A 17,934-nucleotide genomic window follows, 5' to 3' on the forward strand; every position below is an offset into this window, starting at 1 on the left:
TCGGCCCAACATGTTTCGCCCAGGTAAATTTAGACTTGACTATGCGGGCAAAATTTAATTATATCTTAGGCGGTTTTCCATAGGTGTTGAAAAAGCTCCTAATTGCTGGGCGTAATGACGAATATCTGTAATAAATAGCGTCACTCAAGAGAACAAGCAGGAGAATTGCCCTGACTTAGGGCCAGTCTGGGTGATAACAAGATTGTCTCAAAACATTATTGTACTAGCAGTTAAGTCACTCCGCGTTATGTAGATTTCTTTTCGAGACAGCTGGAGGCTGTTTTTGAGTGGCTGTACCTCTTGTCTTAACTTCCTTAGAGCTGAATTACCTACAGGCTTGTGCCACCACGCCCTGCCAGTTCTCTTCATAACTTTTGAACATTAGCATTTCAGGAATTTAGAAGGGAGGAGAAAGTGTTTTACTGCAAAAAACCCCAAGGTTGCCTTTGCACTTAAATGTTTTTACCAACGCAGATGTCACCAAAGTACTACGAGAAGATTAATCTGGTTGGTTATATAATCCTTAAAAAACATAGTTTTTGCCCAACAGGTAACAGGTTTTGCATTGAGATTAAAGAAGGAGTGCAGTGATAATATATCGTACATAATTGTGGAAGTATCATGGTTCACATAAATGCTGTGGTAGAAGAGAGATTAAGTCTTTTTTTTTGAGACAGTTTTTTTTTTTTTTTTCTAGAATTAGACCAGGCTGGCTTCGAACTCACAAGAAAGAGATTGACCTGCTGCTGCCTCCTGAGCACTGAAGTTAAATGATGTTCATTACCATTCCCAGCTTGAGAATTTAAGTCTTAATTTTATAATGACAATGCTACCAGTGTGGCCCTTAAAAAATAGTCCTTAAAATGGAAAGGTTGCACTTAAAGGAATTTATCCTAACAGTCAGATTGTGTTTGGTAAACATTAATAATGGCGGTTTTAAAGAATGCTATTTTAACTTGATTGAGTTGAGTGGTTTCACTCTTAATCAGTTATGAACAAAGGTTCGGGGCTTGTTGGTAGGCACATAAAATTTGACTCTGAAAACTTCAGTTTGTTGGGGGGATCTGTGTTATTTCGAAATGGAAATCTATACAGCTACTTTTAAATAACATTTTAAGAGGAGAGTAATATGCTTATACCATTACCTGGAAAGGAAAGTATCACTGATGTCGACTTTGATTTATTGAAGAAATGTGTTAAAGAAAAAATGCACCCAAAAATCTTGTCTCTGAAGATTAATATACTAGGGTTGATTTCTTGCCTGGTAATTTTTTGAAATATGAAAGTTACATTTACTATTTGGGGGTTTTGTTGTGTGTTGGATTATGGTCTTGGCGCTATAACCCAGTCTGGCCTCCAGCTTTTCCTGCTTCTGTCTCCCAAGTGCTAAGACAGCAGGTATGTGCCATTTGCTTTAGTAATCTGGAAAAATGAGTATGTAGGTATACATGACAGAGGTCCTAATCAGATCAGACTCTGATAGGTTTTAGTATCATACATTTTTAAGAATTAAGATAAAAGTAAACTAGCTTCTAACAAACTGGAAATTGGAATGTTCAGAAATGACAAAAATCTAGTACATCTGAACAGAATATGTTCTCTTTGTTTTAAAATTCCTTTTTGTTTTTATTTTTGAAACTGAGTTTCCTTGTGTAGATCAGGCTAGCCTCAGTCTCAGAGATTGCTGCTGCTGTTGCTGCTTCCCCAACACTGGGATTAAAGGCATGCAACACCACAAGCTGTTCTGAAATAAAAAAATGTGTGAAAAACTAAAAGTGGAACAGAAAGAAACCACAATGGAGAAAATTATCTGGAATAAAATGCATAGTATCACCTCTCTGCCCCTCAAATCCAGTTAAGGTCAGTATATGTCAATCAGGAGCACATACAGAAAATATAGTTTCTGGTTTTTTTTGTTTGTTTGTTTTTTGTTTTTAAAACAGAGTCTTGCTATGTAACTTCTTGTATTTGTGCAGGAACAAATGCAGGCTCACATGTATGGACCTTCTATCTTATTTGAGGTAGAATTACACTCCACTCTGCTTTGTACTCCAAGCTATCTAGCCTTCCAACTTTTGGATCTCTCTGACTCCCATCTCCTGTAGAAGTGCTGGGATTACAGATGTTCATCCTCTGCACTTGACTTGTCCTCAAACAGTTTTACTAAGTCATTTCTAGCCCTGTGCTGCTAACTTTTATTAAAGCCTTCTGCAAGATTTAATGAGTGGCAGATTTTTTTTAAAAAAGTATATATATTGTTTTTATGATTCTAAGTATTGATTCTATGACCTTACACATTAAGTGCTCTACCAGTGAACTACATCCCAGCCTCCAAATGAAATGTTTTTTAAAAAATTTTGTGTGTGTGCGTGTGTATGCGCACACTGCATTTGTGCTTTTTTTTTTTTTTTTTTTTTTTTTAGTTTTTTCCGGAGCTGGGGATCGAACCCAGGGCCTTGCGCCTGCTAGGCAAGCCCTCTACCGCTGAGCTAAATCCCCAACCCTACTGCATATGTGCTTAATGCCCATAGAGGGTATACCTTGAAACTAAAGTTACTGGTTGTGAGCCACCATGTGGGTGCTGGGTTTATCCTTTGAAAGAATAAACTGTTCTTTTTTTTTTTTTTTTTTTAGATTTATTTTATTTATTATATATATAAGTACACTGTAGCTGTCTTCAGATACACCAGAAGGGGGCATCAGATCTCTTTACAGATGGTTGTGAGCCACCATGTGGTTGCTGGGAATTGAACTCATGACCTCTGGAAGAGCAGTCGGGTGCTCTTAACCGCTGAGCCATCTCTCCAGCCCTAAACTGTGTTCTTTCATGGTTAAGCCCTATCTCCAGCTCAACCAAATGGAACTTCTAAAGAATGACTGTCACCCCTGTTCTTGAACATGAATCTTAGACTGGTCTAAAAGTCTTCCCCCTTGGGCTTGGAGCGAATAGCTCTGTTATAGAGTATCTGCTTATCATAAATGAGACCCTGGGTTTGAAACTCAGGAGCGTGGTGAAAGAAAATTTGAAAGTCCTAATCTTATAAATAAATATGGTGGCTCATAACTGTAATCTAAAGCTTCTGCAGCCTTTATAAATGATATTGACTTGAGATTGATAATGAACCATCCATGCCATCTGCTAGTAATGACATATTGTTATTTAAATATTTTGTGTGTTGGGCTGGAGAGATGGCTCAGAGGTTAAGAGCACTGGCTGCTCTTCCAAAGTCCTGAGTTCAATTCCCAGCAACCACATGGTGGCTCACAACCATCTGTAATGGGATCTGATGCCCCCTTCTGGTGTGCAAGTGTACATTCAGGCAGAACTCAATAAATACACAATAAATAAATCTTAAAAATCTTTAAAAGAAAAAGCATATTTCGTGTGTTTGACTTTGATAAAACATTTAGGTGTCAGTGAGCTATACATTGGGTAGAGGCACTACTAGTGTGATGACCTAAATTTGATCTTGGAGTCCACAAGGTGGCAGAAGACTTCTAATTTTATATGAATGTTTTTTTTTGTTTTTTTTTTTTGTTTTTTTATTTATTCATTTATTATATATAAGTACACTGTAGCTGTCTTCAGATACACCAGAAGAGGGCATCAGATCTCTCTACAGATGGTTGTGAGCCACCATGTGGTTGCTGGGAATTGAACTCATGACCTCTGGAAGAGCAGTGGGTGCTCTTAACCGCTGAGCCATCTCTCCAGCCCTATATGAATGTTTTGACTCTGTGTTTACAGGTTTACTGCATTCATGCATGGTGCCTGCAGAAACGAGTTGCGGATACCCTAGAACTGAGGTTACAGATGGTTTATTAGCTGCTGTGTGGGTACTGGGAGCCAAATTCAGGTCTTCTGAACCATCTCTCCACTTCCTAGAATAGACTTTTGAGAGTTATGCACTGTAGTGTGGCATACACAATGCCTGCCCTCACAGCATATACCCAAAAGCAGAAAAACCTAAAAAAATTTTTGCCTTTGCCATCCTTTTGTATGGCTCAAGAGGAGAAAATAATGAAAGGATTGAGGTTTGGTAGCTATTCATAACGCGTGCGTGCGTGTGTGTGAGTTTAGAGTTTAATGTATAATGAATGATGTTTTTGCCTGCATGTTTCTACTTTCTTGGTTATGTCTTAACTTGTGGTTAAATCACCATCCAATTAGTTAACTTCTCTTGTTTTAATTTGTTCTGTGTTACTTTAGTTTTAGAGATTGTCTTGCTATGTCACCATGACTGGCTTGGTACCCACTCTAGCTCAAGTTGATCTAGAAATTTCCTTTCTCAGTCTGCTAAGTACTGGTATCACAATAGTAACACCACATGCAGACTTAAAAATGTATTTTTTAATAAGAGATTATTTTATATAATCGAGAATGTAACTCAAGGTACATGTAATAATAATAGATAACTTCTAACAGTTTTTTTTTTCTTTTCTGGCCTATTTTAGTTGTCATTTTTTAGACTGTATGAAGAAATGAGTTGAACAGTGCCAGGTGTCCTCAGGAATGCCATACATCTTGAGACCAGGTCTCATTTGGCCTGATATTACCGATTAGACTACAATGGTTAGTCAAGCAATATCCCAGTCTCTGACTCAGTGCAGAGATTAAACTCCTACCACTACGCCCTAGCCTTTTAAAACTTTACTTCAAGGCATTAAACTCAGGCAAGCACCAGTCAACTTAGACCTAGTATTCTTTTTAATTAAAAAAAAAATCCAATAAAGAATATTTTATACTCAGGGAGGAGAGTTGTATTGTTACATGAAATAAAGTGGTCAAATTTTTGATTATTGGGTTAATTTACTTTTAACCAAGCCTGACATCCTGAATTTATTTAGTCCCCAGGACCCACATATTGGAAGAAGATTACTAATTTCTGCAAGCTATCCTATAACTATACTCATTTTCACTGCAAACATGAAATAAAAATATTTTTGTTTTGAAACAGGGTCTTACTATGTAACTCTAAACTTACTATGTAGACTGAGATCCAGTATAAAGAAAATTGTAAATTGATTTTCATATTGTAGTAAATTGCATTCATTCATTTTTGTGTGTGTGGTAGTGGCAGTTGAAAAGCGAACTATTTCCCATCCATCCTACCTAAAGTAAAATTATAGGTCATCTTGATGAGTTTTGTTTTTCCTGATTTTAGAGGGTGGGGATGCTTTGTGTTTGGAGAATGGAAGAACAATTGTGGGTTAGTTCTCTGAAGGGAGCCCAGGCAGCATCAAACTGTCTTTGTAGCTGAAAATGACCTTCACTTATGATCTTCCTGCCTTTACTGTCAGTGCTCTGGAAGTGGAAGCAAGAGCATCTTGAATGGACATTGTGCTAGGGTCACAATTGAGTGACATATCCATGTTGGAGATTAAGCCTAAGGTTTTAAAAGCACTCTACTCACTGGGTAACATCTCAAGCTTTCATCTCCCTAATTTTAAAAAATAAATTTTGTTTACTTGTAATTGGGGATAAGAACATGCTGCAACGAGGATGTAGAACAGCAAGTACCACACAAGACAATTCTTTGGGGTCATTCCCAAACCTTTCTGTCTGTGTAACTGGTCTTTCTAGGCATTCCTTTACCCACTGAGCTATGTAAATGATCCCCAGCACTTGAACTTTTAATAAGTATTTCAGTATTTTGTTAACTTCACTAATGAGGCAGGTCCCATGGGAATGAACCCTTAAAGATGGCTTGTATATTGTAGGTTCATTGACTAAAAATTCTAGTGGCACCATTTTCATATTTTCTGAGCAGTGCTTTTCATACCTGATTTCTCTTCTTTGTTCTAAGTTTTTCTGAAGCCAGGTTCCAGGAAGTGTGTGTGGAACTGTGTAGCCTCAAAGTCACAGTACTTCTACTACCTCAGCTTAAGTGCTTAGTTTATATTTATGAGCACTACTGCTGGCCCAGGGTGGGAGTGTGGGGTGTGTCAATGTATTTGTTTTGTATCAGTTAAAAATCCAACTTTTCTTTTTTGAGTAATACTACTTCAGTGTTGTTCTTAGCTGCATTTTGAAATTAAGTATGTTAAAAGCGATAAAGAAGTGGTTCTTGTGGAATTGCACTTGTCATAGGATTTATATTGTTTGTTCTCCCTTCTCTGAGTTTTTCTAACATCCAGTTTTTGTTGTCTTTTTCCTTAAGTTTTCCAGATCCACTGTTTTCATGTAAAGTACAAGAATGTAATTGATGTCTCTGTAACCTAATGATTGTTTCCTTAAAATATGGTCTTTTTTATGTACAACAAAATACTATTATAATAATTTTTCAAAAAACAGACTTTTGAACAATTAAGGCTTTGATTGTAATATGAAAGTCAAAGCTGTGATAAACATTAACCCTGATGTTTTAAAACTTATTTTGAACATGGCTCCTTTTTTTTAAAAGTATATATAAAATGTAGACATTAATATTAATGTACATAGTATTTCAACCTGCTGTCCTATGTGGCATTTTAAAGATACTGTTATTGAAATGTTCATCCACTGTTCACTAACTCTTCTCTTCGTTAATCTTAACTCAAAGCTTAAGTAGATTACATAAGTGGATCTTGTCTAGAACTAGTTTCCTTGGTGTCTTTTCTCAGATTCATCTTTCTTGGTGTACAAAAACATCTGTAATTCCAGCTACCACTGATAGCATTTGTGTCTTACTTTATTACATCTATTTTTTTAAATCTAGTCCAAATCTTTCTTGCCTGTAACTTTTTTTTTATTCTTCCTCTACCTCTGTGTTCGTCCAATATATCTTTCCTTTAATCTATCATTGATGGAATTGATCCTATAGTTGACTTTTAACTATTGGGTGTTTTCTGGGTTTTAGTATAATAAATTTTACTAAACTACCAGTGCTCAGGTATATGGCTAATCAAACATGAAACTGAAAAGGCAATGCATCATAGTAGAAATCTGTGGCAGATTGATCAGATTTATCTTGTATGTGATTGTGATTACAAAATTGTCCTACAGAAAACACTGGTTGTATTGTGTCTTTTAACTAATGCTTTATGGGAATCATATTTAATACTTTGCATATCCTTATAATAGTTTTCAGATACAGTGCAACAGGTTTAATAAGTTTCATCCAGAAACACATCTTGAAGGATCATAATCAGAGTTAAAAGGTTTCAAGCTACTGGGCTATTCTTGTGAAGAGTTTGCAGAAATCTGTTAACAAGGTCTTAGATTTAATTTATAAGCTTTGAACTCTAGAGATATTATAGCCTTGAACATAAAAATGAATAATAATAGGTGCTAACTTGGGATGTTCCCTTCTTTATATCACCTGTATTTCCTATATCTGGGTTTTTTTCTTGGTAGGTCTGTTTCTATACTGACCAAAATTGTTCTCTTTACAAGAGTAGCTATCAAGTAAGCACTGCCTGGTATAGGATGGTCAGTAAGAAGGCAGTTAGTTGTGTGGCTTAAATTTGTAGGAAATTACTTATTTTTCTTATTCACATCTGTCTTCACCTTGAGTTATTTTTGCTGCATGAAGGTCTCAACTGTTACTTGATCTTAGATCTTACATCAGATGCTTGACCCCTAAGCTTCATTTACTTGTGATTTTACTTGGTTCTTTCTGAGAGTGATAATAGGTCTCATTTCCAAAGCAGAATACAACTGGTTCATCTTTGACTTGCTGACCTTGATTTTTTTTTTTAATTTTGATTTTTTTTTTTTTAGTCTTCTACAACTTCAGCATTGTATGATAGAGTATATTTTTATTCTTCTAAGAGAAGCCCATCAATGTTTTCACTGCAATTTTGATGCACCAAAACATCTCGCATTTGGATTTAAATGTTTTTAAGCCCAATTTGAAATTCCCTTTGTTAAATTTCAGCATGAAAAGCTACTTTTTAAATATCTATATGCAGGCTCTGCATATATCCAGAATCTGTTTAAGATATGTAATGAAATTCCTTGTAAGTTTGAGATCTTAAGTGGTTTTTTTTAATCAACATGATGCGTAAATTTTTTTTCTTTAAAAAAAAAAACGGCATCTACTTAAAGGGATTTATGACTAAAACTGCTTATTTTTCTACAGAGTTGTCTGCTGGTTCTCAGCTTGAAGAAGATTCTACAGTCCTTATTGATCCTTTTTCTTGGCGTTACCATTTTTGAAGCAAAGTTAACCTAGCTTTCTAGTTTGAGCTTTCTTTTTGGCCGTCTTTTAAAACATTTTTTTTTGATCTATAAAATAGACAAGAGATAGTTCTACAATGTCCAAGTCATTCCAGCAGTCATCTCTGGGTAGGGATTCACAGGGTCATGGGCGTGACCTGTCTGCAGCAGGAATAGGCCTTCTTGCTGCTGCTACCCAGTCTTTAAGTATGCCAGCATCTCTTGGAAGGATGAACCAGGGTACTGCACGCCTTGCTAGCTTAATGAATCTTGGAATGAGTTCTTCATTGAATCAACAAGGAGCTCATAGTGCACTGTCTTCTGCTAGTACTTCTTCCCATAATTTGCAGTCTATATTTAACATTGGAAGTAGAGGTCCACTCCCTTTGTCTTCTCAACACCGTGGAGATACAGACCAGGCCAGTAATATTTTGGCCAGCTTTGGTCTGTCTGCTAGAGACTTAGATGAACTGAGTCGTTATCCAGAGGACAAGATTACTCCTGAGAACTTGCCCCAAATTCTTCTACAGCTTAAAAGGAGGAGAACTGAAGAAGGCCCTACATTGAGTTATGGTAGAGATGGCAGATCTGCTACACGGGAGCCACCATACAGAGTACCTAGGGATGATTGGGAAGAAAAAAGGCATTTTAGAAGAGATAGTTTTGATGATCGTGGTCCTAGTCTCAACCCAGTGCTTGATTATGACCATGGAAGTCGTTCTCAAGAATCTGGTTATTATGACAGAATGGATTATGAAGATGACAGATTAAGAGATGGAGAAAGGTGTAGGGATGATTCTTTTTTTGGTGAGACCTCGCATAACTATCATAAATTTGACAGTGAGTATGAGAGAATGGGACGTGGTCCTGGCCCCTTACAAGAGAGATCTCTCTTTGAGAAAAAGAGGGGCGCTCCTCCAAGTAGCAATATTGAAGACTTCCATGGACTCTTACCGAAGGGTTATCCCCATCTGTGCTCTATATGTGATTTGCCAGTTCATTCTAATAAGGTGAGTTAAAGCAACAGATGCTTCTAATTTCTTTTACATTGTAGTGCCTATTCTGTATTTATCTATATCTTTTACTCTTAATTCTGTAGTCTGATGACATTGAGTTGATCAAGAATTGTTTTACTTTTGAGAACACTTTATTTGGAAGGTAATTGTTTTTGAGCAATATGAACCAGGGCTTTACATTAATAATACAGTCTACCTAGAATGCTTCTTGCCACAAAGCTGTCATCCACTGGAATTACCTTGTTTTTTTTTTTGTTTTTTGTTTTTGTTTTTGTTTTTTGGTTTTTTTTGGGGGTGGTGGTGGTGGTTGGTTTTGTTTTGTTTTGTTTTTGTTTTTTGGTGTTTTTTCTTTTCTTATTTTCTTTTTCTTTCTTTTTTTAATCAGTATGTTCTTAATCATATTTAAGCAGGCTTTTTTCTCCCCCAGTCTGCTTTGTTGAATTGTTTTAAGCATTTTTTTTTTCTCCCTGAAGATAATGTGCTTTCCATTTAGGATGCTAGATTTCAGCTTTCCATCTGTCTTGATTGCTGATTTATATGTAGTCAAATATATATTCTTATACAATTCTCTTTTTTCCTTATCTGTGGCTACAGGGAAAGAGTTAATGTAGAGCCCTGGTGTGTGTTTCAGTATGTTTCATATTTTAGATTAGTTCATTCTTCCGTTTTTAATTTCCCTTTAACACAAACTCTCATACTATGACTGAAAAATTTCATCATTTTTTTCTCTGTTTCCACAACTTCCTTAAGCATACTTCAAAGCTCACTTTTTATTATCCCATATTTATTGCATCTGTCCCTTTAGAGACTCTGATAAATCATTGACTACATTATCCTACTTTGTGTTCCTTGTTTAAAAAAATTCTTTATCTGACTTAGGCTTATTGTACTTGTAGTATAGTCATTTGTGGGGGGAAAAGAAAACCTAATTCTCCTTTAATTATCACATCTGGCAAAATGGAAACCATTTCAAATGCCCTTTTAAATATGTTGTTCTTCTCTTTCCACTTTTTCAGTGTTACTTATTCTCATGGGGTTTTAAAATCTATTTTTCAGTATATATTGCAGTTGACTTAAAGTCAATGGTGCTGCAGCAACCCACTAGCTTGTTCAGTTATCTATCTATGACCATCCGTTTTCCCCAGTGTGCTTTGTAGTATTCTACCTAACTAGAATAAGTGCTACCATGAGATTGATTTTATGGTTACTGTTACAGGTTTTTCTTTACAGCAATAGCTGGAACATTTTCTTTTCATATCATTTTCTTTTAACTTCATTTTTTAGTGTTTGGCATTTTTTTAATCCACCAAACCCTGTTAACTTTTTTGTTTTATTCTCTTTCTGTGATTAGATCCTATATCAAATAAGTTACCGTAAATGCCAAATATAGTTTGTTTTTTTTTGTTGTTGTTGTTTTGTTTTTTTTTAAGAAGTGGAGCGTGTGGCTTGGTGGCTCACGCCTGTACTCCCAGCACTGGGGAGGCAGAGACCGGTGGCTCTCAAGGCTAGCCTGATCTCAAGGCCAGCCAGGGCTATATAATGAGACCCTGCCTCAACAAAGAAGTGAACCTGGAACTCTAAAGAGTTCTTTTTTTTATTTATTTTTTACCAATTTTCTAGATACACTAAATATGCCATAGTTTTACTCTGTACTAAACTTTAAGGTTTAGTCTCCCGTAAATTAAAACAATAAAAAAAGATCCATTAAATTCGATTGACCTCTATGTTACCTCTTAAACTCTTTACCAAGCAGAAATTACTTGACTGGTATTCTTAGAGAAGATTTCTAAATTTTAAGGGAAATAGTTACAGTGATCAAATGAAAGTGATCTTAACTGTGAATCTTTGCTATTGGAAGAAAGGAACATAAGAGGATTTGTCAGATAAAAGTTTCTGTTTTGTATAAGGCTTTTTGCCCCTGAATTTTACTACTTCCTAGTAAATTAACAAAAGAGCAGTTTGAAATACATGTTGACAATTTGGATTGAGGAGTGTTTTTAGCCTATAAAAATGCTTAGTTTCTAGTTTGAATACTCTTAATATTAGGTATATTTAACAATTATTTTAGAAGACTTTTGCTTAACCATTGGGTTTATAAAATTTGTGTTTGTAGGTTAGACCATTTGGGACAAGTTTTAAGTATGTGGGTTCTCTAAGTTTTATAGTTTTACAGCCTCAACTTGGCTGATGTTTTCTGTGTATCTGATTCATTGAGAAGGCAATTAATTATTTACTTCAGCAATAAACTGTGAACAGATACAGACCTAACTTTAAAAAAAAAATCCTGTGGTAGACATAAACAATGAAAAAAAAGTTAAGTATCCTGCTCTCTGGTATCACTGCATAACTTGGAAAAATCTGTCGGTTTCACGTAAGGGTAATGTTAAATAGCCTACATTATACAAAGTTTACATGAAAAGCATGATGTAACTTGTCTTGATGGAGTGCCCCTTTTTTTATATTTTTAGGTGATTTGTAAGTAATGATCTTTGAGTTCTTTTCAAGGTCATTTTAGAACATCAAATAGCATACAATTTCAAACTTCTTTAAACTTAGAGAAAATACCCACTGCGGTATTTTTGTCTAATGACTTTGAGTTTGTATTTTTTCCTTTTACTAATTAGGTCTTTATTCTGCCACTTTCGAAATGCTTCTAGAACGATTATTTTAAAACTAACATAATCAAGAAGGTTTTGGGGGGTTTGTTTGGTTTTTTTGTTTTTGTTTTTTTGTTTTTTGTTTTTTGTTTTATTTATTTATTTATTTATTTTTGGTTTGGTTTGGTTTTGGTTGGTTTTGTTTTTTTAACAGTTGAATTCTTAGTCCTCATTTTAAACTAGACAATAAGAGCTTAGGTACAGTAGAGCTGATTATGATGGATGGGTGGGAGGTATGTGACTAAATTTCTGATCTTGGCCTTCTTTCTAGTACTTGAAAGACCAGCCACATTTTTTACCATAAACTTGAAACTTAAAGGACATGGGGTATTTGGATATAATTTCTTTTCAGCTCTGTGTCCTTTCTATTTCCTGTAAATTCAGAAGCATGCTTAATATAACATTTATTCTTTTCCTAAAACACTGCTTCTTAAGGATCAATACTTCTATCTGAAATTGTTCTGAAATTCTTTAGGTTGATGGATTTGTTTGGTCCCTTTCCTGAATTTTGTGAATTTACTTATGGCGCCTCTTGCTTATAGCTATTTTTAAATTGGCTTCCAGTAATGGTCTATTGTGTTGCAAGTAGAAACTATTGTATAACATCAATAGAAATCTCTCAAGTTCCTATTAGCTATAACTTTTGAAAGAATATAGTTTTCAGAGTTACTAAAAATAGTACGTAGTTGATAGCACCTCACAGTCTAAGCATTATTTTGTTTCTCTATGTTCCATTTCAGTTCTTTCATAGGATTTTAGTTAACACTCTTAGAGCATAAAGTATATGAAGACTATAACAAATCAAACTTTAGAAATTAGCATCCAATTTATAAAACTCCATTTTGGGCCTTTATAAAAGGCAAATTGTTGAATTGATGCTATATTTTCCTTTAGCTAAAGCTCTCTAATCCCCATTTCAGAAAATTACATTGCTCGCCCATGTTTATATTCTATTAGAACTTTCAAGAAAAGTGAATATTTTAGAAATTGATTTGTGGGAATTTGAAAAAAATCAAAGCTACTTGTACAACAATATGGATTTTTAAAACAGCTCAGTATAAATAGCCTCATATATTTGTGAGGGTTCTGATAGTTTGTTTACCTTTATTAATTTCATTTGTCCTTCACAGCAGAAGACTTAGTGAATTTAAATAATTTAAACTTGGGAGATATACCTAGTTACATTGTAACTTAGGAAATAAGCTGAAACATTTTGGTGGCAAAGCCCATCTTAACTATTAATTTTGGATAAAAAAACTAAACTGGATTTCTTTTTTCCTAGAGATAAATTAATTTGAATCAGATAAGTTTAGTTAATGCCTTGTATTTTAAAATCAATCTCAAAGTAGAAAATATTGATGGAATACATTGTTTTTCTCAAATTTTGGAAAAAGACACCTTAAAATTATTCTATTAAAGGGAAATATGAAAACTTGAAATTTTGATAAACGGGGAACATTTCTTAGATAAACCATTTCCATTAAATCATGTTGGCCTTTTGGACGTTGTTGTTGTTGTTGTTGTTGTTGTTGTTGTTGTTGTTGTTGTTGTTGAGGTTTTTTTGTTAATTTTTGGTTTGGGGAGTTTTCTTTTGTTTTTGCTATAGTAGAAAGTATAGTATACTTGGAATTTGTTTAAAAGGCTAGAGAAATTAAAGATTCAACTTTAAGCTAATCACACACTTTTTCTAGAAATCTAGATATGTGGCTATTTGAACATGCAGATTATTATTAAATATCAGTTCCCATAACAGTGGATACATGAGTTTGGTCCACAGCAGTTACTGTGCTCAGCTGACCTCAAGATCCATTATTTTTCTTGATCTTTAATATTTACATCTTTCCATGTCAGGTGTCAATTGTATTGATCAAGTTAATCCAGTTTTTCCAAGAATGTGCATAGAGTATTTGAGGGCAGGATCAAGCTTTAAGTGCTCAGGAATTGTTTTTAATATAAACCAATAAGATTTAATGTATCACAAAGTGTTTATACAATCTAATACTCCATAAACATTAATGGTTCATATAAAGACCTTAGCTATTAATTTTTGTTAATTCTACTAATTTACTTTGCTGCAGGAGTGGAGTCAACATATCAATGGAGCAAGTCACAGTCGTCGATGCCAGCTTCTTCTTGAAATGTAGGAATTTGAAATACATATAAAGCATCCTTATGAATCAGAAACAGCCAGTATTGGTTTGGGGGGTTTCATCATTAACTTACACATATGGTGTTACTCCATAATTGATGGTGTGTGGTTAATATTTAATTACAGATATATAAGTATATCTTAATGAATAATAGATGCTTTGCTACTGCTTTTTAAGAATTTCAGAATTAAAGAAAAGATAGCACTTTAATAATAGTTAATACATGGTATAGAACAAAAAAAATATGGAGGAATAATTGAAAATTGCTAGAAACCAAGTGAAGTTTCCCATGGAAAGCTTTTGACATACATGGCTCTAGTTTGGAATTTTGACTGCTACGTTTAAATGGAATTCAAAGAAACAGGCTACTATAGTACATATTATCCATACATACCTAGTTCCTTTGGGGTTGTTCATTCTTTCTGGTGCCATACCTTAACTCTGCTCTGATACTTAATATTGGGGAAGGAAACTGGTTTTTCTTTTTTTTTTTTCCTTTATATAACCTACTTTCTAATTCCTTGTGCAGCATTTTCCTTGCTTACAATTTAACAAGATAAAGGAAGCATTTTAGCATTTATCACTGATATTTACAACTCCAGGTTTATTCCAAATCATTTGGTATCTCAAGTTCTTTTTGAAATGTCTATTAAATGTTAACAATGTAGATTCTCAGATAACTTTACTAATAAATCATCTTTGTTTTAGAGGCTTAACAAAGCTACTTTGTGAGAAGAATCATTTTATTTTAAAATTAATTTTCTGATCTTTTTAAAGCTACCCAGAATGGAATCCTGACAATGATACTGGACACACAATGTAAGTTAAATTTTTTAGGCTATTTATTGTTTATAAAGGAGATCAATGTAAGGAACCCAATTTAACTTTGTTTCATTAAAAAAATTTTTTTTTTTATTTCTTCACCAAATAACTTTTTTAAAGTACCAGTGTAAGGAATTTTCAGAAAATAATAGAGTGATTTTTCTTCTTTCACTGTTACACATTCTCTACTACTTAATATACAAATATTTCTAAAGCTTAACATAGTCATAATTATTTAAGAGGTTCTTTATTTCTGATGAACCTTTTTATTGTACATTACTTATTTCATTGTTACTAGGGGTGATCCATTCATGCTGCAGCAGTCAACAAACCCAGCACCGGGAATTCTGGGACCGCCACCTCCTTCATTTCATCTTGGAGGACCAGCAGTTGGACCAAGAGGAAATCTGGGTGATTATATGAAATTCATAATGCCTTTTCTAGCAACCTTTATTGTAACTGTCTTTAGTGTAAATGGTGGTTTATGGATATATGTTGAAAAGTTCTTTTAAAGTAACATAGCATGAAAAGATAGTCATTTATAAATGTCTTTCTGTTTATATTTGAAAGATGTTCACTTTTAAAATAAAACTACCTTGCTTTGTAAAGGAAATATATTTATTGTGAGTCATTTAAAAAATTTTTATTCCCTCTTCACAGGTGCTGGTAATGGGAACCTACAGGGACCAAGACACATGCAAAAAGGCAGAGTGGTCCGTGATACAGCTATTGTTTCTATCCATAATTGATTGCTGTTGGGAATGTGATTCCATTTAAATGCTTATTATTTGAATCTTTTTTGTTGGGGTTTAGGGGATTTCAAGACAGTTTCTCTGTGTAGGCTGTTGTAGATTAGGCTGGCCTCAAATTCAGAGATGCAACTGCTTTTGCCTCAGAATGCTGGGATTAAAGGCAGTACCACCAATGCCCAATCTGGTGTTAATTCAATCTGAATCACAGTTCCTATACCAAGATGGGTATTTTAGTTCGAAAACTATTAGGTTTGCTGGGTGTGAGGGCATGTACTTTAATTCCAGCATTTAGGGGACAACGTCAGACAAATCTCTTTTGAGTTTGAGGCCAGCCAGGGGCTATATAATGTGATCCTATTTTTAAAAAAAATAAAATATTTTTTAAGTCATTACACTTTGACATGACTCGTAGGAGTTAAAAGACCTTACCTTGATTTAGAGTATTAGGAACTTTGTATTCATCCAGTTGGGTGTATAGTTTTCATAAACAGAAATAACTTGGAAAGATGGCTCAGCAGTAGCAACTGAGTTTGATTCCCAGGACCCACACGGTAAAAGGAAAGAACAAGCTCCCACAAGTTGTTCTGACCTCCACACTAACATCATAGCATGTGAATGCCCGCACTTACAATTTTAAAGAATGTAGTAAGGGCCAGGTGGCAGATCTTTCTGTAGGTGCCAGGGTTTTATAGACAAACCCTGTCTTGACAAACCACAGAGGAAGAATGATGTAATAAGAATCAGTAGAGAGCTAGGAAGCGCAAGGCCCTGGGTTCGGTCCCCAGCTCCGAAAAAAAGAACCAAAAAAAAAAAAAAAAGAATCAGTAGAGAGACACACAGAACCCCTACCCATCCCCCAGGCTGAGAACCGAACTCAGGGCCTTGCGATTCCTGGGCAAGCACTCTACCACTGAGCTAAATTCCTAACCCCTAAGAGACTTTTTGAAACTACAGTGCAGCCTTGCCTCCCTTTCTTTTCTTTGTTTTGAAAGTTGATCAGACTGGCCTTAAACTTCGTTGCACAGGGTGGTGTCTCTGCCTCCCAAATGACTATATCAACAGATCCAGCTTTTCTTTTCAATATAAAATGTATTGATTGTAGCCAGGTATGGTTGTATATGCCTTTAGTCCTGGTACTGGAAGCAGAGGTTCAAGTGAGTTTGAAGACAGCCATGGCTGTTACACAGAGAGGCCCTGTCTCAAAAACAGAGCAGTATATTTTTTTCCCTAACCATCCAAAACAAGAAATACCTACCCACACACAAACACAGCCCAAAACATTAAGATGATGACTTGGGGGGAAGTTACTTTTTAAAAATATGTTAGTATGGAGACAGAGATTCTGAGCAGTTAGTAGTTACATATATGACTGTTGGAATTTGGTGCCAACTCTTGAGTTGCTCACAATGGTTTATGATTCCAACTCCAGGGAATCTAACCCTCTTCTGGCCTCTACAGGCACTAGTGGGAATACCCACACACATAAAAAAAAATACATGAGGGGTTGGGGATTTAGCTCAGTGGTAGAGCGCTTGCCTAGGAAGCGCAAGGCCCTGGGTTCGGTCCCCAGCTCCGGGGGAAAAAAAAAAAGAACCAAAAAAAAATACATGAAAGTTGTATATGTTTAAATTAGTGATAGATATTTAACCTGGGGCTTTATAGTTACTACATCCTAATAGTAATATACTATTATCTGGGAAATACATACTTATGTATCTCAAATGCTTTTTAAAGAACTCTTAATGATTTTTTTTTGGGGGTGTGTGTGTATGTCTGTCTGTGTTCCCCTCTAATGTGTAGGAAACCAGCCGAGTTGTTCACATTATGGATTTTCAGCGAGGAAAAAACTTGAGATACCAGCTATTACAACTGGTAGAACCATTTGGAGTCATTTCAAATCATCTGATTCTAAATAAAATTAATGAGGTATGAGTTAGACATCAGTTATTCATAGCATTCATATATTAATGAAATTTAATAGTTTTGGTGTCATTTTTAATTGTCAATTTTAAATATCAGGAAAAGGTAAGATCCAAAAGCTAAATAGATTATTAGTAAATGAAATGTTTGATTCCTAAGTAAAATATCAGCTTGACAACAGTGGTCTTCTGCATTTTGGTTATTGAAGATGCTCTATTAAATGATTAAATACAATAATGTGGAATCTGTAGATATTGGGGACAACATTTTTAGAAATTTCTTTTTGTGTAATTTTAGGCATTTATTGAAATGGCGACCACAGAAGATGCTCAGGCTGCTGTGGATTATTATACAACTACACCAGCATTAGTGTTTGGCAAGCCAGTGAGAGTTCATTTATCCCAGAAGTATAAGAGAATAAAGGTAGTAGCCTTTCATTTGTCCTTACCTCTAAGTTTTTTTATATAGTCAGCTTAA

At 34.9% G+C, this 17,934-nt stretch overlaps 1 protein-coding gene across 16 annotated transcripts in view; it reads left to right on the forward strand.

Annotated features, from left to right (window-relative positions):
* The window catches only part of Matr3 (matrin 3), a 42,166-nt gene that overhangs the window by 10,883 nt on the left and 13,349 nt on the right, over positions 1 to 17,934 (forward strand). For 9 of the 16 annotated variants that reach the window (XM_087592322.1, XM_087592326.1, XM_087592321.1 and 6 more), the window contains 7 exon segments: positions 8,064 to 9,150; positions 13,892 to 13,953; positions 14,741 to 14,782; positions 15,084 to 15,196; positions 15,446 to 15,498; positions 17,338 to 17,463; positions 17,755 to 17,880. In XM_087592322.1, the coding sequence (XP_087448448.1) occupies positions 8,239 to 9,150; positions 13,892 to 13,953; positions 14,741 to 14,782; positions 15,084 to 15,196; positions 15,446 to 15,498; positions 17,338 to 17,463; positions 17,755 to 17,880 (1,434 nt within the window). In that variant the 5' untranslated portion in view covers positions 8,064 to 8,238. 16 annotated transcript variants of the gene reach the window in all.

Source organism: Rattus norvegicus, chromosome 18 (assembly GCF_021556685.1).
Source record: "Rattus norvegicus strain SHRSP/BbbUtx chromosome 18, alternate assembly SHRSP_T2T, whole genome shotgun sequence".
In the NCBI taxonomy this organism is placed as follows: domain Eukaryota; kingdom Metazoa; phylum Chordata; class Mammalia; order Rodentia; family Muridae; genus Rattus; species Rattus norvegicus.